Below are 25,202 nucleotides of genomic sequence, written 5' to 3'. Positions count from 1 at the left end.
AGACGACACTGATCCTATTCTGATCAGCGTAACTGTTTGATATTGTGATGTGTGAACTCAGCTATATTCTTCTTGTCCCGAATAAAGGTTAATGTCGAGCCCTAAACATACAGAACATAATTCACATCATTTCAGAAGGCGAGTTGCCACAAAACAGTGACAGGATTATTGCACAACATACTTTCGTCATTCATAAACGTGGGTGTTATTCATGCGTTAACAGTACATGCACATTGACCAGGCAGGCAAACAAAAGCACAATAAAGCACAGTGGTGGTAAAAAATAAAATAAACGTGAAAGAGACGGCAAAAGGAAAATTGGGATAAAAAATTTATAAAAACACTGGATCAGCTGATTTAAGAGAAGGTACTATTTACCAATTGATGTAGAATCTGAATCATCCCATTAACGCATGTAAGATGCTGTGGTTGGCATTTAAACATACAAGGCCTCCTGTAGCTCAGTTGGTAGAGCATGGCGCTTGCAACGCCAGGGTTGTGGGTTCGATTCCCATGGGGGGCCAGTATGAAAAATGTATGCATAAATATAGGTTACTTTCCATTAGCCTACCGCTTAGAATGAAGACTATGTATTGGCATAACAGACCTGCTACACTGGATGTGTTATTTAGGCCGGGCATGAGCAGCGAGTGACCCGCTCCCATTGTTGTCAATTAAACCTGCTACACTGGCAGGGTGGGTCTGAAGCGTAAAATTACTCTCTGGTTCGAGTTTCAAGAATGTGTTGTGTAGTTCGCACCCAAGACCACTTGCTGGAGTGGCTTGCACTCTGCTGGCGCGATCTACAGTATACGCTTCCAGTGTAGCTGCTCAAAACCTACAATGACAGGCTGCTTTTGATAAGCCCCCAGTGCCCCCAGGTTCATAAGGGAACACCTTTGCATCTATAACTCAGTGGAGGTCAACACAAACCACTCCGATTATTCCCTGTGTAGTTGGTGAGGGCTGCCTCTCAGCCTGGCTGTCAGCTACCCCCTTAGATTCAGACGCCACGTACACCTCATTTGGTTTGGCTTTCACTGGAGAGGGTTTAGCTTTTTGCGAGTTATTGCCTTCAGTTGTGGATCCAACTACCACTGGTTCTTGTTGTATCTCTTCCTGGATGTCGGTATTACCCTCTAACGGTAGAGAGTCGGTATCCTCTGCGTCAGTGAAATCCTCCCACCCCTCAGAGACGATCTTGTCCTCGCTGTACCGCCGGTCGGCGTTCCTCAGAGTCTCCACGGTCGGCTCCTTTCGCGCCCTGTGGGGGGGACTCCTGACCTGGTCCTGAACCCCCTGGTTGGCTGCTGGTCCTAGTCGGCGTCTGAGCGGGGGAGGGGAGCGTTGAGGGGCGTCCCCCCCTGCCAGTGGGTCGTGGTCTGTCCCTCTCAGACGGGCCTTGGGCATGGGCTGGTCCAAGGCTGGGGGAGAGGGGTCCCTGGGCCCACCGACACACAGCGGTCTGGTGATGCCATGCTGGATGGCAGCCTGGGCGCTGCCGTACATGAAGACCTGAGGAATTGATTTACTGCTTCAGGGACAGGCAGGAAATTGGCTATGGAAACAGTATGACTGCTGTGTGACAGTCAGGGTTGGGGTCAATTCCATTTCAGCACAGGAAGTAAATCGAAATTGTCGTTCAAGAATTTAACACCAATTCGCTTCCTGAATTGACTGAATTTAAATGGAATTGACCCCAGACCTTGTGACAGTGCTTCTTTGATTGTGTGTTTGTCCTTACCAGGATGGAGAACACGATGGTGAGGAGCACAGGGATCTGCAAGGTGATTGGTAGGTCCTTGAGGAGGGCTCGTAGGAACTCGCTGATCCCCTGACCAATGTGCTTCAGAGGCTCCGTGAAGAAGGTGGTGATGGTCATAGTGATAGCCTTCAGAGACAAAGAGATAATACATTATCACACTGCATCCTACAGGTCCAGGAAATAGGCTAAATGTTAGAGTTTAGTCGGGTTGGGGTCAATTCCCTTTCTAGTTGAAGTTTTTAATAAAACCCACATGGAGTCACTGAATTACATTGAAATTCAATTGTTAAATAGACAAAAGTTTAAGTTTGAATAGAAGTGAAAAACATTGCACTTTTTGCATTTGGGGATACTCAAATAGTTGTTAATTGCATGGCAAGAGTAAGGTATGGGTGACTAGCTTTCAGTCCTGGCCTGTGGAATAGGTTAGCCGTCAACAGGGTTGGGGTCAATTCTACACTGCTCAAAAAAATAAAGGGAACACTTAAACAACACAATGTAACTCCAAGTCAATCACACTTCTGTGAAATCAAACTGTCCACTTAGGAAGCAACACTGATTGACAATACATTTCACATGCTGTTGTGCAAATGGAATAGACAACAGGTGGAAATTATAGGCAATTAGCAAGACACCCCCAATAAAAGGACTGGTTTTGCAGGTGGTGACCAAAGACCACTTCTAAGTTCCTATGCTTCCTGGCTGATGTTTTGGTCACTTTTGAATGCTGGCGGTGCTTTCACTCTAGTGGTAGTATGAGACGGAGTCTACAACCCACACAAGTGGCTCAGGTAGTGCAGCTCATCCAGGATGGCACATCAATGCGAGCTGTGGCAAGAAGGTTTGCTGTGTCTGTCAGCGTAGTGTCCAGAGCATGGAGGCGCTACCAGGAGACAGGCCAGTACATCAGGAGACGTGGAGGAGGCCGTAGGAGGGCAACAACCCAGCAGCAGGACTGCTACCTCCACCTTTGTGCAAGGAGGAGCAGGAGGAGCACTGCCAGAGCCCTGCAAAATGACCTCCAGCAGGCCACAAATGTACATGTATCTGCTCAAACGGTCAGAAACAGACTCCATGAGGGTGGTATGAGGGCCCGATTTCCACAGGTGGGGGTTGTGCTTACAGCCCAACACCGTGCAGGACGTTTGGCATTTGCCAGAGAACACCAAGATTGGCAAATTCGCCACTGGCGCCCTGTGCTCTTCACAGATGAAAGCAGGTTCACACTGAGCACGTGACAGACGTGAGAGTCTGGAGACGCCGTGGAGAACGTTCTGCTGCCTGCAACATCCTCCAGCATGACCGGTTTGGCGGTGGGTCAGTCATGGTGTGGGATGGCATTTCTTTGGGGGGCCGCACAACCCTCCATGTGCTCGCCAGAGGTAGCCTGACTGCCATTAGGTACCGAGATGAGATCCTCAGACCCCTTGTGAGACCATATGCTGGTGCGGTTGGCCCTGGGTTCCTCCTAATGCAAGACAATGCTAGACATCATGTGGCTGGAGTGTGTCAGCAGTTCCTACAAGAGGAAGGCATTGATGCTATGGACTGGCCCGCCCGTTCCCCAGACCTGAATCCAATTGAGCACATCTGGGACATCATGTCTCGCTCCATCTACCAACGCCACGTTGCACCACAGACTGTCCAGGAGTTGGCGGATGCTTTAGTCCAGGTCTGGGAGGAGATCCCTCAGGAGACCATCCGCCACCTCATCAGGAGCATGCCCAGGCGTTGTAGGGAGGTCACACAGGCACGTGGAGGCCACACACACACTACTGAGCCTCATTTTGACTTGTTTTAAGGACATTACATCAAAGTTGGATCAGCCTGTAGTGTGGTTTTCCACTTTAATTTTGAGGGTGACTCCAAATCCAGACCTCCATGGGTTGATAAATTTGATTTCCATTGATAATTTTTGTGTGATTTTGTTGTCAGCACATTCAACTATGTAAATAAAAAAGTATTTAATAAGATTATTTCATTCATTCAGATCTAGGATGTGTTATTTTAGTGTTCCCTTTATTTTTTTGAGCAGTGTATTTCAATGCAGTCATTTCCGGAAGTAGACTGAAAACTGGAAGTGGAATGTCAGTTTACTTCCTGAATTGACTAAATGGAAATTGACTTTCCCTGGTCGCCAAAAATAGGTTACCTTAGTTGGTGGTACGAGAAGGATGGGGTTGACCATGAGGACTTCGTAGTACATCTTACAGGGATCGTCTTGGAGAGTCATGGCACCTCTGTACCAATCTGTGGTACAGGCAGGGAGGAGTACACCACAGTAAGCTTCACGACAACAAACCGATGTGCATTTCCACAGTAAACTTAATGCAACAAAATGGTCAAAATGTATAAGCCCATGTGTCTTAAGTTCTTTTCTTAAACGGCATTACATTATTTGCCAGAAACGAGTGAGAAGTAATGTGTACTTTGTGTCTTCATGCACCAATGATTATTAAAGTATGACGCATTCAATAAAATGTACTTTCACTTATATTTCTGAGATGAGGAAAATCTGATCCCCCGTGGAAAGATATGTGATGCCATGCTCAAGTATTATTTTTACATCTCACCCTTCAAGTTATCCCACCAGTCGATTTTCTTCCTTCCAGTGCATTTTGCGTCGACGCCCTCCATCTTCACCATTTTGTTTTGGTGCTCGGCAAAGGCAATCTGACAGGTCGAGAAAATCCAATAATATATGGTGGATTAACTGTCATTGGTGTGCTGGAGGCTGGTCTAGCGGTAGTGCTGCCATCCCCGGGACCAGTTAGAACCCCAGGACTACGACTGCTTTTATCCCTCTCATCGATCTCCCAATCAAATATAATCTGTCACAGTCTAGCTCTCCTCGTAACACATTTTGTTTTTCTCAAGATATTCCTTGGTGGTGTTCCTTAAATTTAGTTGGCTTTGAGTTTTGAAGAATAGAGACGGCATATTAGAAATACCTGAAATAACTTTGTGCTATTTCCTGACCTGCTTATAAACCCACCCAAAAACGTTATTTGCAGAGACCTGCAATATTGTTGTAGTGTTTAGCCTACATTTTTACCCTCGGAGAACATGAACCAATCCTGAATCAGGAAAACCCTACACTGAAGGCTGCCAGAATGGCCACTGGCAGTAAAGGAGCTTTGTACCTATTCTTTCAGATAATTATATTAATTTACTACTAAACATAAAGCACCATAGACAGTAAGGGGTAATTAGCATGTGGAAATGTTATGAAATGCATGGAAGTGTGTATATTGGTAATTTACCTTGTAGAGATAGAACCAATTCCAGACCAGACTGATGAGAAAGCAGATGGCAAAGATTCGCTTGAACTGGACAAACCAGGAGACTATAGACCACATCTCGCTGCAGATGATGACCACTATGATTAAGACACACACAGACACCTGGAAGAGAGAGAAGGTCCTTTACATACAGTACCTTCAGAAAGTATTCACACCCCTTGACTTATTCCACATGTGCTGTGTTACAGCCTGAATTCAAAATGTATTCAAATAAAATCTCAACCATCTACACAATGACAAAGTGAAAACATGTTTAGAAATCTTTGCACATTTATTGAAAATGAAATACAGAAATATCTAGTTTACATAAGTATTCACAACCCTGAGTCAATACATGTTAATCACCTTTGGCAGCGATTACAGCTTTCTGGATAAGTCTCTAAAGAGCTTTGCACACCTGGATTGTACTATATTTGCCCATTATTATTTTCCAAATTCTTCAAGCTCTGTCAAATTGGTTGTTAATCATTGCTAGACAACCATTTTCAAGTTTTGCCATAGATTTTCAAACAGATTTAAGTCAAAACTGTAACTCAGCCACTTGGGAACATTCACTCTCTTGGTAAGAAACTCCAGTGTAGATTTGGCCTTGTGTTTTAGGTCATTGTCCTGCTGAAAGGTGAATTCATCTCCCAGTGTCTGTGGAAAGCAGACTGAACCAGCTTTTCCTCTAGGATTTTGCATGTGCTTAGCTTTGTTTCTTTTTTTATACCGAAAAACTCCCTAGTCCTTAACGATGACAAGCATACCCATAACATGATGCAGCCACCACTATGCTTGACAATATGGAGAGTGGTACTCAGTAATGTGTTGTCTTGGATTTGCCCCAAACAAAACACTTAGTATTCAGGACAAAAAGTGAATTGCTTTGCCACATTTTTTGCAGTTTTACTTGTTGCAAATAGGATGCATGTTTTGGAATATTGTTATTCTGTGCAGGCTTCCTTTTCACTCTGTCAATTAGGTTAGTATTGTGGCGTAACTACAATGTTGTTGATCCATCCTCAGTTTTCTCCTATCACAGCCCTTAAACTCTAACTGTTTTAAAGTCACCATTGGCACATGGTGAAATCCCTGAGTGGTTTCCTTCCTCACCGGCAACTGAGTTAGGAAGGACGCCTGTATCTTTGTACTGACTGGGTGTATTGATACACCATCCAAAGTGTAATTAATAACTTCAACATGCTGAATCTATCAGCACTTCACTCAGAGCGCACAGCTCTCCTGCCAGGCAGTATTGCTGCGTGAGGTGGGATATAGGATTCGTATTTCTTTGTGCGATTAGCAGCTATGAAACAAAACAGCAGAAATACACAGCCAACGTGTATGGTGAAATAGACGTCTTACCCGCCAATACTTAAATCTACCCGCATTTGGCGGGTGTAAATGTTATGCCCTGATTGGAAAACCTCCCTGGTGTGTGTGGTTGAATCTGTGTTTGAAATTCACTGCTTGACTGAGGGACCTTACAGATAATTGTATGTGTGGGGTACAGAGGTGAGGTAGTCATTCAAAAATCATGTTAAACACTATTGCACACAGAGTGAGTCCAACTTATTAACCACATTTTTACTCCTGAACTTATTTAGGCTTGCCTCAACAAAGGGTTTGAATACTTATTGATGCATTTGTAAAAATGTCTAAAAACATAACATCTTGGGGTATTGTCTGTAGGACACTGAGAAATAATCTCAATTGAATTCATTTTAAATTCAGGCTGTAACACAACAACATTTTGAAAAAGTAAAGGGGTGTGAATACATTCTGAAGGCAGTGTAATTTCAATGATAAATATTCCTGCTGCTGGAATGCCAACGAGTGGTGTCAGTTCTGTCTCTTGTTTGTCTTGAATTGAGTTTAAAATGACTGTGCTCTGAATCGGAGTGGTTTATTTCTACTAATGATGACACAAATGTGCCATTTAGCTTTATGTGCTTCTCAGTCAGTCATTACGTACCTGAGTCAATTGAGTAGATCAAGCAAAGATCAGACAGGCCAGCCAGCGCAGTATTTTAAGTTTTGTTTTTATATCCTGTTGCTTTTTTATAGGCTAGTCCTAGCCTACTGTTTTCTTGTATGAAGGTCAAAAGATGTTTCCTCACGTTAAAAGAAAAGTTAAACAAATGATTTCATCCTCACTGCCCGTGTAGACTACTTTACAAACAGTCTAATCATCAATTCCTTTTGATCAAGGATGGGCAACTCCAGTCCTCTGGGGCCTGATTGGTGTCACTTTTGCCCCAGCCCAAGCTATCACACCTGACTCCAATAATCAACTAACCATGATCTTCAGTTTAGAATGCAATTAGTTTAAAATCAGCTGTGTTTGCTAGGCATGGGGAATAAGTGTGATACCACTCGTGCCCTGAGGACTGGAGTTGCCCATCCCTGCTTTAGGCAAACCACATTATAAAACATGGTGTGTGCGGTGGTAAATCCATGTAGTTTTCAGCAATGCTACGCATTCTCACCTTCATGACCATGTCGATCTCCACACCAAAGGTGTCCTCAAAGTGCCATCTCCAGGCCTCGAAGTCATGTGGTTTGAGATCCACCAGGATCTGGCTGAGGGCATCGTCCAGAGCCCCCGTTCTCCAGGTGTCCATTCCCTCCAGAAGCTTCCGGATCTCCGCCACTGCTTGCCGAGAAAGTCTCACTTTGGCGTCGTAGTGGATATCGTTCTTGAGATCGGTGGGCTGGTGGTTAGACAAGGAATGGAATAGAATAGTACATAAAGTATATGCACTTGGCATACAGACAGCATACTACATTCCAAGGTGGTAACATACATTTAAAATTGTTTTACATAAAGAGAATAAGATACATCGATTGTCGGCGTTCATAAGAGTTGAGAGAATGCCAAAACATACCAGGCCAACTTTTTCAATCTCCTTCAGAAGCTTGGTGAGGAATCGCTTGAACACTGGGTTGCATGACGGCTGCTGTGCAATATGTGTAATCTTCTTCTTGTACCCTTCAATCTAAAAAAAAATAATAATAACACAGAAAAGTGACTCTTTGCCACTGTTTCATAAATAAGCATTTAAGAGAGGTTGTCCAAAATAATGTTTCCAAAACGAACCTCTCTTTGTAACCCTTCCACTTTGTTGTTGCACTCCTTTACTTCCACTTGATCTGAGTCCTGGCTGTATTCCCTTCTTTTGGTGGGTACATTAGGGTAATTACTCAGCTGTGAAGATGAATTTCATTTAGTTATCCGATTCCATTAATATCACGAGACAAGACAGTTTGCTGTATTTTCACACTTCAGCATTTTGTTTCATATAGTTACTATAATATGAAACATGGCAAAGGAAAAACACAAACAACAAAGCAATAGAATGATTTCAACTCATGGCACGGAAACATGCATTGCACAGCTGCTTCGTAATGTACCTCAACCGGTTGAGCAGGCTTTCTCATGGTCTTTGAGCTTGGATCGTAGTTCAGCATATCATGCGGATCAAGCCATTCGTCGTCGTCCATCTGCCCTTGAGCAACCAGCACTAGGCTGCATACAGCAACAGTGATGGTATGCATCATGATAGCACTTGTTGACTTCTTCATGTTAAAATGGCTATTGAGGCTACTCTGGCTAACAAACTACAGAGAACTCTGGGCTTATAAGCCAGACACAGACACCCTCAATAAACCCAACAGAGCAATAAACGTCAATGACAACATAGCTGCATATTTTCTTCTAGCTGAGCCTGTGTGACTGAACAACAGTAACGTTAGGCTAGCTACACTGAAACTATAACTAGCTCCTGTAGCTAGCTGCTATCAAATCAACAATTGGAGAGTTAAATAACAACTAGGTAACAGGCTAACATAGAATTTACCATAAATAATAGACCAAATAGATACTGTACTAAACGTAGAATAGTCTTGTTCAGGCTAGCGGCTGACAAAGTATTTGCTGTTAGCTAACGCAGGGCTCACAACTTTTGAAGATAGCTTGGAGTGAGTTTCTTCGTGTACATTTCCGGCAGACTAGTCTTCTTCTCCTGTGGGTTTTATGGCGGACTACAACCCAAAAAGGTGTATTGCTGCCACCAGCTGGACGAGTTGAAAACCAAAACAAGGTAAAAAAGAAAATCCATATGTGATAGGGAAACTAACTTAATCCACCCAAATCAAAATAGTACATTAAAAATCTCCATATCTCCCTTCTCAGGCTCTAGGGCCTGAGAGGGTGGTACGGCTTGTGCCAATATTCCATGTAACTCCTCTGCAGAGAAATCTTTCAGTCCCAGGAACCGCTCCGCCGCATCCACAATGATATATATCTTCCTGGACCTTCTCTCCACCTTGGCAGTGCCATGAATCACCATAGCTATAAAGGCCACAAAGTCCACCTTCTTAACCTTTATAATGTCAGGGTCCTGCTGGTGAAACGCAAACCCTGCAGTCTGCAGTGAAGGCCTATCCACCACCATGGACTCTTCAGGAGCACCATTCAAACCCTCAACCCTTTTAACAGCTGCTGCATATGAAATGCTCTGTACAGCCCTGACTTTGGCCGCCTCATTCTCTTTCACCCTTGTCGGGCAATTGAAAGATGTAGCTTCATGGTTCCTACCACAATTGCAACATGTCACATTTTCCTCACTTTTAAAACACATGATATGATCTTCTCCACAACTTGGAAATCTCGGCTTCTCCCTTCTGCAAACACTTGAAACATGACCAAAAGCTTTACAATGATGACACTGCATTGGTCTTGGGATAAATGCTCTGACTCTGTAGTTAATATACCCTAACTGCACTTGAGTAGGGAGAGACTCCATATAAAAAATAAAAGGTCAGATAGACTCTTCACTTTTTCACCATTCACCACAAGATTCATCTGACGTGCATCAATCACTCCAGGAATATTTTTCATCTCTTCAAAATCAACTTCCCACGAGACACCAGACATAACCACCTTAAGGGGTGCCCTATTCCGACAAGACACACGCAACACTTCTAACTTAACAAATTGGGTGAGACGCAACAAACGTTCCTTCTGATCCGCAGAAGCAGAAAAAATCAAAACAAGCCCGCCTCTCGTGATCCTCACAACCTTCACTTTACCCAGCACTCTCTCCACCAGTTTGGATATCTCAAATGGTTTCTTCAAGATTGGTAATCTGCTCAGCTGCTCCTCAATAACAAACCGTACTCCTACTAGATACGAAGGGACATTCTCATCGCTGTACTCTACTTTGCTCCGTTTTCCATTCTTTTGGACAATACTCCAATACTCCTTGATTCTACCGCCATTGGATTCAGAATCCACTTCATCGTCCGCTTCCGCCATTTTTTTCCAGCCTGTTCTTCCGCCAACTAGACGCTGTATTGCTTATTGAGTGGCGCAGTGGTCTAAGGCACTGCATTGCAGTGCTAACTGTGCCACTAGAGATCCTGGTTCAAATCCAGGCTCTGTCGCAGCCGGCCGTGACCGGGAGACTCATGGGCGGCGCACAATTGGTCCAGGGTAGGGGAGGGAATGGCTGGCAGGGATGTAGCTCAGTTGATAGAGCATGGCGTTTGCAATGCCAGGGTTGTGGGTTCGATTCCCACGGGGGGCCAGTATTTAAAAAAAATATGTATTCACTAACTGTAAGTCGCTCTGGATAAGAGCGTCTGCTAAATTACTAAAATGTAATTGCTGCCTTTCGCAGGGCGGATTGCACATTTTGGTCACCCCCAAAAAATGAAAAGGGGAATGGGGAAAGCTGAAATTGCACCATCATCTAACCCTGCACCTATACACTATCCCCAGTGCTTGACTTGGACTGAAATAGGTGCCGGTACTAATTTTGGGTGCCGGTACTGTTTACATTTAGGTGCAGGAGCGCCACAATACTTTTCAGTTAATATTCTATAAGAGGAACAGGAGCTCAAGCAGTAGAACATTTGAGGTGCTGGTACTCACCTTGGGTGAGCTCCTGCCCAAGTCAAGCACTGACTGTCCCCCAAAACACCCATCCCACTACTTTGGCCCTAAACAATCCTACACCAGGCTGTCGGCCTGGAAGAATGGAACCCTTTCTCTCAAAACTTCCTATAGATCTTCTGCACTAAAATCTCTCACACCCAAATATTTCTCAGTTGCTGCAACTACTACACTTCTGTGATTTCTGCTCCATCAGTGCAGTGCAGTTGATCACCATGGCTATAAACGCAAGAAATCCAACTTTACTAAAACTCATCCTCACTCTCTCTTCAGGCCTACTCACTGGGGTCCTCCCAGTCGACACACTCACCTTTGGGCTATCCTCTTCTCTCTTCACTGTCTCAGCATAGGAAATGTTCTGCCCCACTTGAACTCTGGCAATCTCAACCTGTCTCTCTCTTAAAGGGCACTTCGGATCCCCAGTTGCATGGGCACCCCCACAGATTTCGGCTTTCAATCTTCAATAGCTCTTACACAAAGTGTGCCATGACTATAAAAAATGATATATTCTGAATCGGGGCAGGATGGACAGAAATCCACTGCTTTTCTTGTTGAAATTTCGGGGGTATTTTTCTTTCGGCTTTCGATCTTCAATACCGCTTAGACAAAACGTGCCTGACTATGGAAATTATATATTCCATATTATTTTTGAAAAAGGTGTGGAATGTTCTCCATCAACCCCTGATTTGGGATATACCATATTCATAGTCATGGCATGTTTGGTTCAATAGCTATTGACGAGAGAAAACCAAATCCACCATGGCTACTCCCGCCTCCAGTAGTTGATCTAGAAGTGTTGGAGAGACTACAAAAAGATAGGGAGGGTGTTGATCCATCTGATTTGTTTAAGAGACGTCTGGATACTGTGTAGAAGGATTTTGTGGCCATTTACACAGATGGTTCAAAACATCAAGGACATACTTGGTCAGCATTTGTAGTGCAGGAATGTGGGGTGGCAGTCAGGAAAAGTATTACAGATCATCTGGCTGTATATACGGCAGAGCTTATGGCCATACTGTTGGCCTTGCAGTTGGTGGAGGAAGTCAAGCCAGACAGAGTAGTTATTTGCTCTGATTCATGTGTAGTGTTGATGAGTCTCCAGTCCTTTAGCTCACGTAGCAGACAAAACCTGCTTTATGAGATGCTACAAACCCATGGCAGGATTAGACAGATGGGTATACAGATAAGTTTTACTTGGGTCCCAGCCATGTGGGGGTGGAGGGGAATGAGGCAGTTGATGTACTGGCTAAACAAGCACTTAGTAGTGGGGATGTTGATGTTGTAGTTTCAATGAGCAAGGCAGAGGCAAAAAGCCTGATAGTGACATTGATGGTGCTGAGATGGCACGAGCAGTGGAATAGAGATACTATGGGCAGGCATTTATTTCAAGTACAGAGGAAAGTCAGGGAGGGGAGGACTAGCCTCCTGTAGCTCAGTTGGTAGAGCATGGCGCTTGCAACGCTAAGGTTGTGGGTTTGATTCCCATGGGGGGGCAGTATGAAAAATTTATGCACTCACTAACTGTAAGTCGCTCTGGATAAGAGCGTCTGCTAAATGACTAAAATGTAAATGTAAAATGAGGACAGCAGGAAGGGACAAAAGAGAGGAGGCTATTTTTACAAGATTAAGGGTGGGACAAAGCCGGTTGAATAAGACCTTAAATGTGATAGGAAAGCATCCAACAGGAATGTGTGATTATTGCCAGGATTCAGAGACCGTGGAGCATGTATTGCTATGGTGTGGGCAGTATCAGAGGGAAAGAGAAAGGCTGAGATCTAGTATGAGGGAGAAGGGGATACAGGAAGTTAGTCTAAATAGTATATTGTATTGAGTAGAACGCCATTAGGTATAGTCTCAAATAGTTTGTTATCTTTTTTAAGAGCGACGGGGCTGGCAGGTAGGATTTAGTTTCGCCCTGTCTCTGGCCCACACTCCAGTACAGTAGGTGGCGGTAACGCACCATAACGTTGGATGCCAACCGCCGATAAACCCCACCAAAGAAGAAGAAGACAAGCAAAACCGGATATCCACCGAATATTCCAACTTTACCTCAATAAGTAGTAAACTATATTATCATATGCTGTCATAAGGAAGCATTCTTCAACAGTGCCAGCAAATTAATTGGTTGACAATTATGTGTAGAAAACAGCACTACAAGTTGCCGTGCTGCTCTTTTGACAATTTAGGTAATAAACGTTGATCAGCGGAGAACGAACTTGTCTGTCCAGTCTGCAGTCTGCGCATCCAATCGCCTTGGTCCCGGACGCCTACTAAACCAATATCAAGCTTCAATCTGCCGCGGTTCATATTACGATATAAGGAAAACGATGGCTCTACCGGATGAAGCTGCCGAGGTTAATCCTCGTGATGTAGAATTGCAGGCGCATATGCTCTTATTTCAAAACGATTAGGAGGTAAAGTTGAATAGTTAACGCACTGAATATACACTAGATTAATTAGAAAATAAAATATACTAAACAAAAATATAAAAGCAACATGCAAACATTTCAACGATTTTACTGAGTTACAGTTCAGTTCATATAAGGAAATCAGTCAATTGAAATACATTTATTAGGCCCTAATCTATGGATTTTACATGACTGGACTGGGGCGCAGCCATGGGTGGGTCTGGGAGGGCATCGGCCCACCCACTTGGGAGACTGGCCCACCCACTGTGGAGCAAGGCTCAGCCAATCAGTTTTTCCCCACAAAAGGGTATTATTACAGACAGAAAGATGGTTTGTTAAAGAAGAATGGTATAATGTATAAGCAGAGTGAGCTGAAGACAGGAGGAGAAATGGAAGTGAATGAGGGTGAAGTATCGGAGGTGGAAGGTGTGGTGAAGTTCTTGGAACCCGAGGATTGCACCGAGGGTCAGAATGAAGATGAGTCTGTGACAGTAGCAGGGACGTTTTTGGAAAAAGTGGAACCTTGTCTTTTGGCTGATCCATTTGTGGTTTCAGGGTGGGTGAATACAGAGTTGAGTGCTGTGGAATCGGTGAGGGTAACCAGAAGTGGTCTTGTGATAATTGTTTGTGTTTCTGCTCATCAGAGGGAGAAGGCGCTCCGCGTTAAACGAATGGGGGCAAGAGATGTGAATTGTTTTACGCTTAAGAAAAGGGAGCCTTTGAAAGGAGTGATTACTAAAAGTTGACCAACTGAAGGGGAAGATTCCCAGTATTGGTGATGCTTGTCGCTTGGTGCGATGCAGACAGGGTGGTGTGAGTGGTGAAATAGAGTCATTGTCTGTTCTTTTGATTTTTGATGTTGAGTCTTTGCCCGACAAAGTGATGTTAGGATATATAAGTTATCCTGTATGAGCTTTTGTGCCGAATACATTACGTTGTTACAGGTGTCAAGCTTATGGGCATGCAGTGTGTAGGAGGGAGGTTCCTAGGTGTGAGAAGTGTGCAGAGGGGCATGAGACAAAGGAATGTGTAGCATTGGGGAAGGTAGTGGTATGGGTTGAGTATGAAAAAATAAAAATGACTAAAATGTAAATGTGTTAATTGTAGGGGTGCCCATGGGCCTGGGGATCAGAAATGTCCTGTGCGAGAGAGGCAGGTTGAGGTTTCCAGGGTTAGAGTAGTGCAGAAGTTGTCATATGCTGAGGCAGTGAAGAAAGTAGAGGAAGATGGGTCAAGGGGGGGGAGTGGTGTGAGTAGTAGATATGTACCAGTACAGAGGGATAGGCCAACAAGTGATATGTTTCAGTAAGATTGGATTTGTAGCATTTATAGCAATGGTTATCAACTGTACTGCAGGGATGGAACGTAAGTCGCAGAAAATTGAGGTTGTGGTGGCAGCTGTAGGTAATGCAACATTTATTGGATGCCAACCGCCGTTAAATCTCATCGAAGAAGAAGAGTGCCAAATGCGTGAGAGTTGGCAGCACTGAATAGTCACAAGTTTTTAATGGCGGCTTCACTACTCTATTATGTAAGTCTCCCCTCTCTCTAATTAGTACTCTAGCTAGCTAAATCTATTTTTCCCCTCATTTGTTGATGTAATGATCATATAGTGACACTAGGTGGCAGAGTAGCTAAGTGCAATTCGGTTGAAGTTATACCTTTAGACAAGGAAATACTGTATCTGAGTTTATTTGTTCCGTTTTGGTATTGTTCTTTTTGAGTCTATTTTTGAGAGCCGATGTCATTGGTATCAATTTTGGTCTTGAAACAACGTAATTAATTTTGTAACCACATACTGTATCTGAGTTTTTATTTTACCTTTATTTAACTAGGCAAGTCAGTTAAGAACAAATTCTTATTTACAATGACGGCCTACACCGGCCAAACCCGGACGACGCTGGGACAATTGTGCGCCGCCCTATGGGACTCCCAATCACGGCCGGTTGTGATACAGCCTGGAATCGAACCAGGGGGTCTGCAGTGACACCTCAAGCACTGAGATGCAGTGCCTTAGACCACTGCGCCACTCGGGAGCCTAACCAGGTCTGTTTTGTTGCCTACAAAATGTCTAATGTTTTGATACTCCTGTTCCTGTGTGTTTGCATACATCAATTCCAATAGCAGGCAGTCTCAATGAGCTGACAGTGAGACCCAGCTGGCAGAGACTGTGCCGTGCCATCTTAGTGCCAATGGCTGTCTGTTAGCCATCCTGAGCCAGTGAGCCCTCTGGGCGATACACAGTGCCTTCCGAAAGTATTCATACCCATCGACTTATTCCACATTTAGTTGTGTTTCAGCCTGAATTTTAAATGGATTCAATTGATTTATGATTTATTTTCTCTCCCATCTACACACAATACCCCATAAAGACAAAGTGAAAACATGTTTTTAGACATTTTTGCAAATGTATTGAATATGAAATACTGACAAATATTTACATTCATTTTCACACCCCTGAGTCAGTACTTTGTAAAATCCTATTTGACAGCAATTACTGCTGTGAGTCTTTCTGGGTAAGTCTTTAAGAGATTTCCATACCTGGATTGTGCAACATTTCCCATTATTATTTTCAAAATTCTTCAAGCTCTGTCAAATTGGTTGTGGATCAATGCTAGACAACCATTTTCAGGTCTTGCCAAAGATTTTCAACTGTCTTCTGGTAAGCAACGCCAGTGTAGATTTGGCCTTGTGTTTTCGGTCATTGTCCTGCTGAAAGGTGAATTAATCTCCCAGTGTCTGGTGAAAAACAGACTGAACCAGGTTTTCCTCAAGGATTTTGCCTGTGCTTGGCTCCATTCCGTTTCTTTTTTCCCCCTGAAGAATTCACCAGTCCTTAACGATTACAAGTATACCCATAACATGAGGCAGCCACTACTATGCTTGAAGCTTGAAAATATGGAGAGTGGTACCCAGTAATGTGTTGGATTGGATTTGCCCCAAACATAACACTTTGTATTCAGGACAAAATTGCTTTGCCAATTTTCTTTGCAGTATTACTTTAGTGCCTTTTTGTAAACATGATGCATGTTTAGAAATATTTGTATTTTGTACAGGTTTACTTCTTTTCACTCTGTCAATTAGGTTAGTGTTGTGGAGTAACTATAATGTTGTTGATCCATCCTCAGTTGTCTCCTATCACAGCCATTAAACTCTGTAACTGTTTGAAAATCACGATTGGCCTCATGGTGAAATCCCTGAGCAGTTTCCTTCCTCTCCGGCAACTGAGTTAGGAAGGATGCCTGTGTCTTTGTAGTGACTGGGTATATTGATACACCATCCAAAGTGTAAATAATAACTTCATCATGCTCAAAGGGATATTCAATGTCTGCTATTATTTGATTTTTTTTACCCATCTACCAATAGGTGCCTTTCTTTGCAGTGCATTGGAAAACCTCCCTGTTCTTTGTGGTTGAATCTGTGTTTGAAATTCACTGCTCGACAGAGGCACCTTACAGACACAGTGAATTCAGAAAGTATTCAAACCCCTTTACTTTTTCCACATTTTGTTGTGTTACAGCCTGAATTTTAAATGGATTAAATTGAGATTAAATTGAGATTGTGTGTCATTGATCTACACACAAAACCCCAATAATGTCAAAGTGGAATTTTCTGTTCTATAAACATTTTTGAAATTAATGAATAAAAACAAATATCTTGACTCAATAAGTATTACACACCTTTGTTATGGTAAGCATAAATAAGTTCAGGAGTAAAAATATGCTTTAACAAATCGCATAATAAGTTGCATGGACTCATTCCGTGTTCAATAATGGTGGTTAACATGATTTTTGAATGACTACCCCATCTCTGTACCCCACCACACCTTTCTATTTCACACAGTGACGACTGCATTATACTGTAGTTAGAGATCGAAATAATAATTGAATTTCTGGAGAAATCCTCTAAGCTAGGGGTAGACAACTAGATTCAGCCGCAGGCCTATTTTTGTCTGAGTGAAAGGTTGGGCGGCCGGTAAATAATTATAATAATTTGTACACTGCAAATTGACCAAAACCAAAAAGAGATTGTTATTTTCAAATATAATAATTTCATACCATGATTACATTGAGACACAATCACGTGATAATTTTGGGCTTTTTTGACGAAAAACGAAAGTCTATACTATATATATGTTTTCTTAAAAACTTTGGGGGGCCCAAAACTGGCCTGCGAGCCGCCTGTGTCCGACCCCTGCTCTAAGCCTTGGGCCCAGTGTGCGGATGTACTTTGCGGTGCTCGTGTGGCCTGTGCTTGAGTTGGGCCTGGGCCAGTTACCTCGGAAATCCCCTGGCCTGTTTTTACTCTCAATCACCTGAGCAAGGACATTTGTGGTAGACATTTTAAAATGGAAATGTTTTTTTATTAAAAGGCACCGGTCGGGATGGATTACTGATGTATTTAGGGGTCGTTACTTTTACCCGGTAAGACTTTCTCCAGATTTGTTTTGCCTCATATTGTAAAGGACTGATTATGGGAGATTCAGATTCAGAGTGTTTAATAGTCACATGTACAGGGTTGCAGGTGTGATTGCAGGATACAGTGAACATTTTAGGCTTCGAGCTCCAACATGCAGGACTAAGTCAAATAAAATAATTAAAATGGTAATAAACAACAATAGAAATAGCACTGTATAAACACATACACATCATAACAACTGTAGCAGTGATGAATAAATAAATGTCCATTGGGGTGGAGGCAGAGTAAAGACTGATGAGGGGAGGGAGCAGCATGACCATTGAGGGGGTGTGTGCACCAAGTAAAAAAAACAAAAAACATTTAATAATATAGATGTCAGAGAACACAACAGCCAGCTGGTCTGCATATGCTCTGAGGGCACGGCTAGGGATGCCGTCTGGGCCGGCAGCCTTGTGAGGGTTAACACGTTTGAATGACTTACACACAGTACGTCCTCAGTGGAGACTGAGTATGTAGCCGGTGTTGTCATCGGGGGCTCTCCTCGGCAGCTCAGGTTCAGTTAGCAATGAGCAATCGGGAGGCCGGCATCCCTCCAGAGTGGTCGCGCGCCGTGCAACAGCTTTTTTGCCAATCGCCTCATTCACGGGGCGATATGACGCTTTGTCAAGCGGCAGCCGTGCTCCTGCCGTTCACGATGCGGTTTTCCGCCCTTATCCCGACCCACGAACACAACAGCTGCCAGTCGGAGACTATATGCTTTTGCAGCATCATGGCAGCGGCATGCCTACTCCCCTTCGCCACTTATTTGCATATACTTTGATTATTTATTGGATGCCATGTCCATTTAAAAAACGGTTTGTGATTTCCTATAAGTATTTACAAGTACTGTAAATGATTGTGTGTGTGCAAAATATATCAGATAATGAGGGCCAGTCCTGGTTCCCTGGATCAACAATCGAACGCTGCTTGCACCCGCCCGCCCGACTAAAATCACTACTATCGGCGGGTCTGACTTAGAATATGTGGACAACTACAAATACCTAGGTGTCTGGTTATACCGTAAACTGTCCTTCCAGACTCACATTAAGCATCTCCAATCCAAAGTTAAATCTAGAATCGGCTTCCTGTTTCGCAACAAAGCCTCCTTCACTCATGCTGCTAAACATGCCCTCGTAAAACTGACTATCCTACCGATCCTTGACTTCGGCGATGTCATTTACAAAATAGCTTCCAACACTCAACTCAGCAAATTGGATGAAGTCTATCACAGTGCCATCCGTTTTGTCACCAAAGCCCCATATACTACCCACCATTGTGACCTGTACGCTCTCGTTGGCTGGCCCTCACTACATATTCGTCGCCAAACCCACTGGCTCCAGGTCATCTTTAAATCACTTCTAGGCAAATCCCCGCCTTATCTTAGCTCACCATAGCAACACCCACCCGTAGTATGCGCTCCAGCAGGTACAGTGAGGGAAAAAAGTATTTGATCCCCTGCTGATTTTGTACGTTTGCCCACTGACAAATAAATTATTAGTCTATAATTTTAATGGTAGGTTTATTTGAACAGTGAGAGACAGAATAACAACAACAAAATCCAGAAAAACGCATGTCAAAAATGTTATAAATTGATTTGCATTTTAATGAGGGAAATAAGTATTTGACCCCCTCTCAATCAGAAAGATTTCTGGCTCCCAGGTGTCTTTTATACAGGTAACGAGCTGAGATTAGGAGCACACTCTTAAAGGGAGTGCTCCTAATCTCAGTTTGTTACCTGTATAAAAGACACCTGTCCACAGAAGCAATCAATCAATCAGATTCCAAACTCTCCACCATGGCCAAGACCAAAGAGCTCTCCAAGGATGTCAGGGACAAGATTGTAGACCTACATACACAAGGCTGGAATGGGCTACAAGACCATCGGCAAACAGTTTGGTGAGAAGGTGACAACAGTTGGTGCGATTATTCGCAAATGGAAGAAACACAAAATAACTGTCAATCTCCCTCTGCCTGGGGCTCCATGCAAGATCTCACCTCGTGGAGTTGCAATGATCATGAGAACGGTGAGGAATCAGCCCAGAACTACACGGGAGGATCTTGTCAATGATCTCAAGGCAGCTGGGAACATAGTCACCAAGAAAACAATTGGTAACACACTACGCCATGAAAGACTGAAATCCTGCAGCGCCCGCAAGGTCCCCCTGCTCAAGAAAGCACATATACGTGCCCGTCTGAAGTTTGCCAATGAACATCTGAATGATTCAGAGGAGAACTGGGTGAAAGTGTTGTGGTCAGATGAGACCAAAATGGAGCTCTTTGGCATCAACTCAACTTGCCGTGTTTGGAGGAGGAGGAATGCTGCCTATGACCCCAAGAACACCATCCCCACTGTCAAACATGGAGGTGGAAACATTATGCTCTGGGGGTGTTTTTCTGCAAAGGGGACAGGACAACTTCACCGCATTAAAGGGACGATGGACGGGCCATGTACCATCAAATCTTGGGTGAGAACCTCCTTCCCTCAGCCAGGGCATTGAAAATGGGTCGTGGATGGGTATTCCAGCATGACAATGACCCAAAACACACAGTGGCTCAAGAAGAAGCACATTAAGGTCCTGGAGTGGCCTAGCCAGTCTCCAGACCTTAATCCCAAAGAAAATATGTGGAGGGAGCTGAAGGTTCGAGTTGCCAAACGTCAGCCTCGAAACCTTAATGACTTGGAGAAGATCTGCAAAGAGGAGTGGGACAAAATCCCTCCTGAGATGTGTGCAAACCTGGTGGCCAACTACAAGAAACGTCTGACCTCTGTGATTGCCAACAAGGGTTTTGCCACCAAGTACTAAGTCATGTTTTGCAGAGGGATCAAATACTTATTTCCCTCATTAAAATGCAAATAAATGTATAACATTTTTGACATGCGTTTTTCTGGATTTCTTTGTTGTTATTCTGTCTCTCACTGTTCAAATAAACCTACCATTAAAATTATAGACGGATCATTTCTTTGTCAGTGGGCAAACGTACAAAATCAGCAAGGAATCAAATACTTTTTTCCCTCACTGTATATCTCACTGGTCATCCCCAAAGCCAACACCTCCTTTGACCGCCATTCCTTCCAGTTCTCTGCTGCAAATGACTGGAACAAACTACAAAAATCTCTGAAGCTGGAGACACTTATCTCCCTCATTAACTTTAAGCATCAGTTGTTAGACCAGCTTACCGATCACTGCACCTGTACACAGCTAATCTGTAATTAGCCCACCCAACTACCTTATCCCCATATTGTTGTTTACATTGTTATTTATTTTGCTCATTTGCACCCCAGTATCTCTATTTGCACATCATCTTCTGCACATCTACAGTTGAAGTCGGAAGTTTACATACACTTAGGTTGGAGTCATTAAAACTCGTTTTTTAACCACTCCACACATTTCTTGTTAACAAACTATAGTTTTGGCAAGTCGGTTAGGACATCTACTTTGTGCATGACACAAGTAATTTTTCCAACAATTGTTTACAGACCGATTATTTCACTTATAATTCACTGTATCACAATTCCAGTGGGTCAGAAATGTACATACACTAAGTTGACTGTGCCTTTAAACAGCTAGGAAAATTCCAGAAAATGATGTCATGGCTTTAGAAGCTTCTGATAGGCTAATTGACATCATTTGAGTCAATTGGAGGTGTACCTGTGGATGTATTTCAAGGCCTACCTTCAAACTCAGTGCCTCTTTGCTTGACATCATGGGAAAATCAAAAGAAATCAGCCAAGACCTCAGAAAAAAAATTGTAGACCTCCACAAGTCCAGTTCATCCATGGGAGCAATTTCCAAACGCCTGAAGGTACCACGTTCATCTGTACAAACAATAGTACGCAAGTATAAACACCATGGGACCACGCAGCCGTCATACCGCTCAGGAAGGAGACGCATTTTGTCTCCTAGAGATTAACGTACTTTGGTGCGAAAAGTGCAAATTAATCCCAGAACAGCAGCAAAGGACCTTGTGAAGATTTAAACTCAGTTTTTCACAATTCCTGACATTTAATCCTAGTAAAAATTCCCTGTTTTAGGTCAGTTTGGATCTCGACTTTATTTTAAGAATGTGAAATGTCAGAATAATAGTAGAGAGTGATTTATTTCAGCTTTTATTTATTTCATCACATTCCCAGTGGGTCAGAAGTTTACATACACTCAATTAGTATTTGGTAGTATTGCCTTTAAATTGTTTAACTTGGGTCAAACATTTCAAGTAGCCTTCCACAAGCTTCCCACAATAAGTTGGGTGAATTTTGGCCCATTCCTCCTGACAGAGCTGGTGTAACTGAGTCAGGTTTGTAGGCCTCCTTGCTCGCACATGCTTTTTCAGTTCTGCCCACAAATATTCTATAGGTTTGAGGTCAGGGCTTTGTGACGGCCACTCCAATACCTTGACTTTGTTGTCCTTAAGCCATTTTGCCGCAACTTTTGAAGTATGCTTGGGGTCATTGTCCATTTGGAAGACTCATTTGCGACCAAGCTTTAGCTTCCTGACTGATGTCTTGAGATGTTGCTTCAATATATCCACATAATTTTCCTTCCTCATAATGCAATCTATTTTGTGAAGTGCACCAGTCCCTCCTGCAGCAAAGCACCCCCACAGCATGATGCTGCCACCCCCGTGCTTCACGGTTGGGATGGTGTTCTTCGGCTTGCAAGCACCCCCTTTTAAATCCAAACATAACGATGGTCATTATGGCCAAACAGTTCTATTTTTGTTTCATCAGACCAGAGGACATTGCTCTAAAAAGTATGATCTTTGTCCCCATGTGCAGTTGCAAACCGTAGTCTGGCTTTTTTATGGCGGTTTTTGAGCAGTGGCTTCTTCCTTGCTGAGCGGCCTTTCAGGTTATGTCGCTATACAGTGGGGAAAAAAAGTATTTAGTCAGCCACCAATTGTGCAAGTTCTCCCACTTAAAAAGATGAGAGAGGCCTGTAATTTTCATCATAGGTACACGTCAACTATGACAGACAAAATGAGAAAAAAAATTCCAGAAAATCACATTGTAGGATTCTTAATGAATTTATTTGCAAATTATGGTGGAAAATAAGTATTTGGTCAATAACAAAAGTTTCTCAATACTTTGTTATATACCCTTTGTTGGCAATGACACAGGTCAAACGTTTTCTGTAAGTCTTCACAAGGTTTTCACACACTGTTGCTGGTATTTTGGCCCATTCCTCCATGCAGATCTCCTCTAGAGCAGTGATGTTTTGGGGCTGTCGCTGGGCAACACGGACTTTCAACTCCCTCCAAAGATTTTCTATGGGGTTGAGATCTGGAGACTGGCTAGGCCACTCCAGGACCTTGAAATGCTTCTTACGAAGCCACTCCTTCGTTGCCCGGGCGGTGTGTTTGGGATCATTGTCATGCTGAAAGACCCAGCCACGTTTCATCTTCAATGCCCTTGCTGATGGAAGGAGGTTTTCACTCAAAATCTCACGATACATGGCCCCATTCATTCTTTCCTTTACACGGATCAGTCGTCCTGGTCCCTTTGCAGAAAAACAGCCCCAAAGCATGATGTTTCCACCCCCATGCTTCACAGTAGGTATGGTGTTCTTTGGATGCAACTCAGCATTCTTTGTCCTCCAAACACGACGAGTTGAGTTTTTACCAAAAAGTTATATTTTGGTTTCATCTGACCATATGACATTCTCCCAATCCTCTTCTGGATCATCCAAATGCACTCTAGCAAACTTCAGACGGGCCTGGACATGTACTGGCTTAAGCAGGGGGACACGTCTGGCACTGCAGGATTTGAGTCCCTGGCGGCGTAGTGTGTTACTGATGGTAGGCTTTGTTACTTTGGTCCCAGCTCTCTGCAGGTCATTCACTAGGTCCCCCCGTGTGGTTCTGGGATTTTTGCTTGTGATCATTTTGACCCCACGGGGTGAGATCTTGCATGGAGCCCCAGATCGAGGGAGATTATCAGTGGTCTTGTATGTCTTCCATTTCCTAATAATTGCTCCCACAGTTGATTTCTTCAAACCAAGCTGCTTACCTATTGCAGATTCAGTCTTCCCAGCCTGGTGCAGGTCTACAATTGTGTTTCTGGTGTCCTTTGACAGCTCTTTGGTCTTGGCCATAGTGGAGTTTGGAGTGTGACTGTTTGAGGTTGTGGACAGGTGTCTTTTATACTGATAACAAGTTCAAACAGGTGCCATTAATACAGGTAACCAGTGGAGGACAGAGGAGCCTCTTAAAGAAGAAGTTACAGGTCTGTGAGAGCCAGAAATATTGCTTGTTTGTAGGTGACCAAATACTTATTTTCCACCATAATTTGCAAATAAATTCATAAAAAATCCTACAATGTGATTTTCTGGATTTCTTTTTCTCAATTTGTCTGTCATAGTTGACGTGTACCTATGATGAAAATTACAGGCCTCTCTCATCTTTTTAAGTGGGAGAACTTGCACAATTGGTGGCTGACTAAATACTTTTTTTCCCCACTGTACCTCCATGGCTGTCCTCCACATGCTGCTGTGGTGAATATGATGCTGGGGAATATGATGCTTTGGATAGAAATGCCTTAAATGTCTGCAAGTCTGGGAATTCTATCAGCTGGGCCAGTATTCCATGCACAATTCCAGAGTGGTGATATATACCACCAGAGAGTTCTGTATTTTTTTACATTAGGGTTCTTGGGTCTTTGGGCAGGTCTGGAGAGATCATTGGAGAGAATTGTCAATAGCTTTGAGAGTGCAATGTGAGGAATCATGTTGTCAATAGCCCACTCTGCCAATTGTGTCCTAAAGTCCTCCTCTTCACTATCTTCTCAGTGCTTGAATGTCAGATGGTGGCTCAAACTCAGCATCTACTAAACAGGGGTTGGTTCTTTCCTGTGCCACAAGGATTGCAATTTGCCCATGGCCTATTGGATCAATGTTATGATGACTTTCACTTTGAAGAGGATGCGCCCCAGTGGTACAGTCTGGAATAGCAGCAGCCAAAGCAGCATATGCAGCTGCAATCTCCTGCATGTCCCTCTGAACTCCCCTCACTATTCTCCTTCTCTTAATCCAGTAACTTTACATGGTTTAACGTACCTTTCACTTAAAGCACAAAGGTAAGGTTTGTCTGTCAAGGCAAGGCTTGTCTGTCAAGTTGTCTGTAGGAGAAACAAAATATATATTTCTTGCAAAATAGCATTGTAAAACGGTAGCAAAATAACAATTCTCAAAAGTGGATTCGATTGCATGGCAAGGTAGTTTTCCTGGTGTATTTCTGAGTCTTTCCCTTTAATGAAATCACCATAGAAACAGCCCCTCTCAACATTGATTGACCGGGGTTAGAGGAATAGAAAGCCACAGATCTGGAGATGAATA

At 43.3% G+C, this 25,202-nt stretch overlaps 1 protein-coding gene across 1 annotated transcript; it reads right to left on the bottom strand.

Annotated features, from left to right (window-relative positions):
* Positions 1 to 313: 313 nt before the first annotated feature.
* LOC121571809 (chloride channel CLIC-like protein 1) lies at positions 314 to 9,037 on the bottom strand. The gene is made up of 9 exons (XM_041883502.2): positions 8,464 to 9,037; positions 8,150 to 8,257; positions 7,938 to 8,048; positions 7,539 to 7,763; positions 5,029 to 5,169; positions 4,339 to 4,438; positions 3,918 to 4,015; positions 1,745 to 1,891; positions 314 to 1,515 (listed from the first exon to the last, which is right to left on the bottom strand). The coding sequence occupies exons 1-9, from the start codon at positions 8,632 to 8,634 to the stop codon at positions 913 to 915; spliced, it is 1,704 nt and encodes a 567-aa protein (XP_041739436.1). The 5' UTR covers positions 8,635 to 9,037; the 3' UTR covers positions 314 to 912.
* Between the last annotated feature and the right edge of the window lie 16,165 nt (positions 9,038 to 25,202).

The sequence above is a fragment of the Coregonus clupeaformis genome, chromosome 8 (genome assembly GCF_020615455.1).
Source record: "Coregonus clupeaformis isolate EN_2021a chromosome 8, ASM2061545v1, whole genome shotgun sequence".
NCBI classification, from domain to species: domain Eukaryota; kingdom Metazoa; phylum Chordata; class Actinopteri; order Salmoniformes; family Salmonidae; genus Coregonus; species Coregonus clupeaformis.
Note: the sequence above shows the minus strand (reverse complement) of the source record. Positions and strands in the feature narration are given on the sequence as shown.

Coding starts and splice junctions, on each gene's coding strand:
- LOC121571809 (XM_041883502.2), bottom strand. CDS start 8,634: ATGAAGAAGTCAACAAGTGCTATCATGATGCATACCATCACTGTTGCT. Junction 7,764..7,937: donor AGATTGAAAAAGTTGGCCTG/GTATGTTTTGGC, acceptor TCTAACCACCAG/CCCACCGATCTCAAGAACGA. Junction 1,892..3,917: donor TTCTCGTACCACCAACTAAG/GTAACCTATTTT, acceptor TTGTCTCTGAAG/GCTATCACTATGACCATCAC.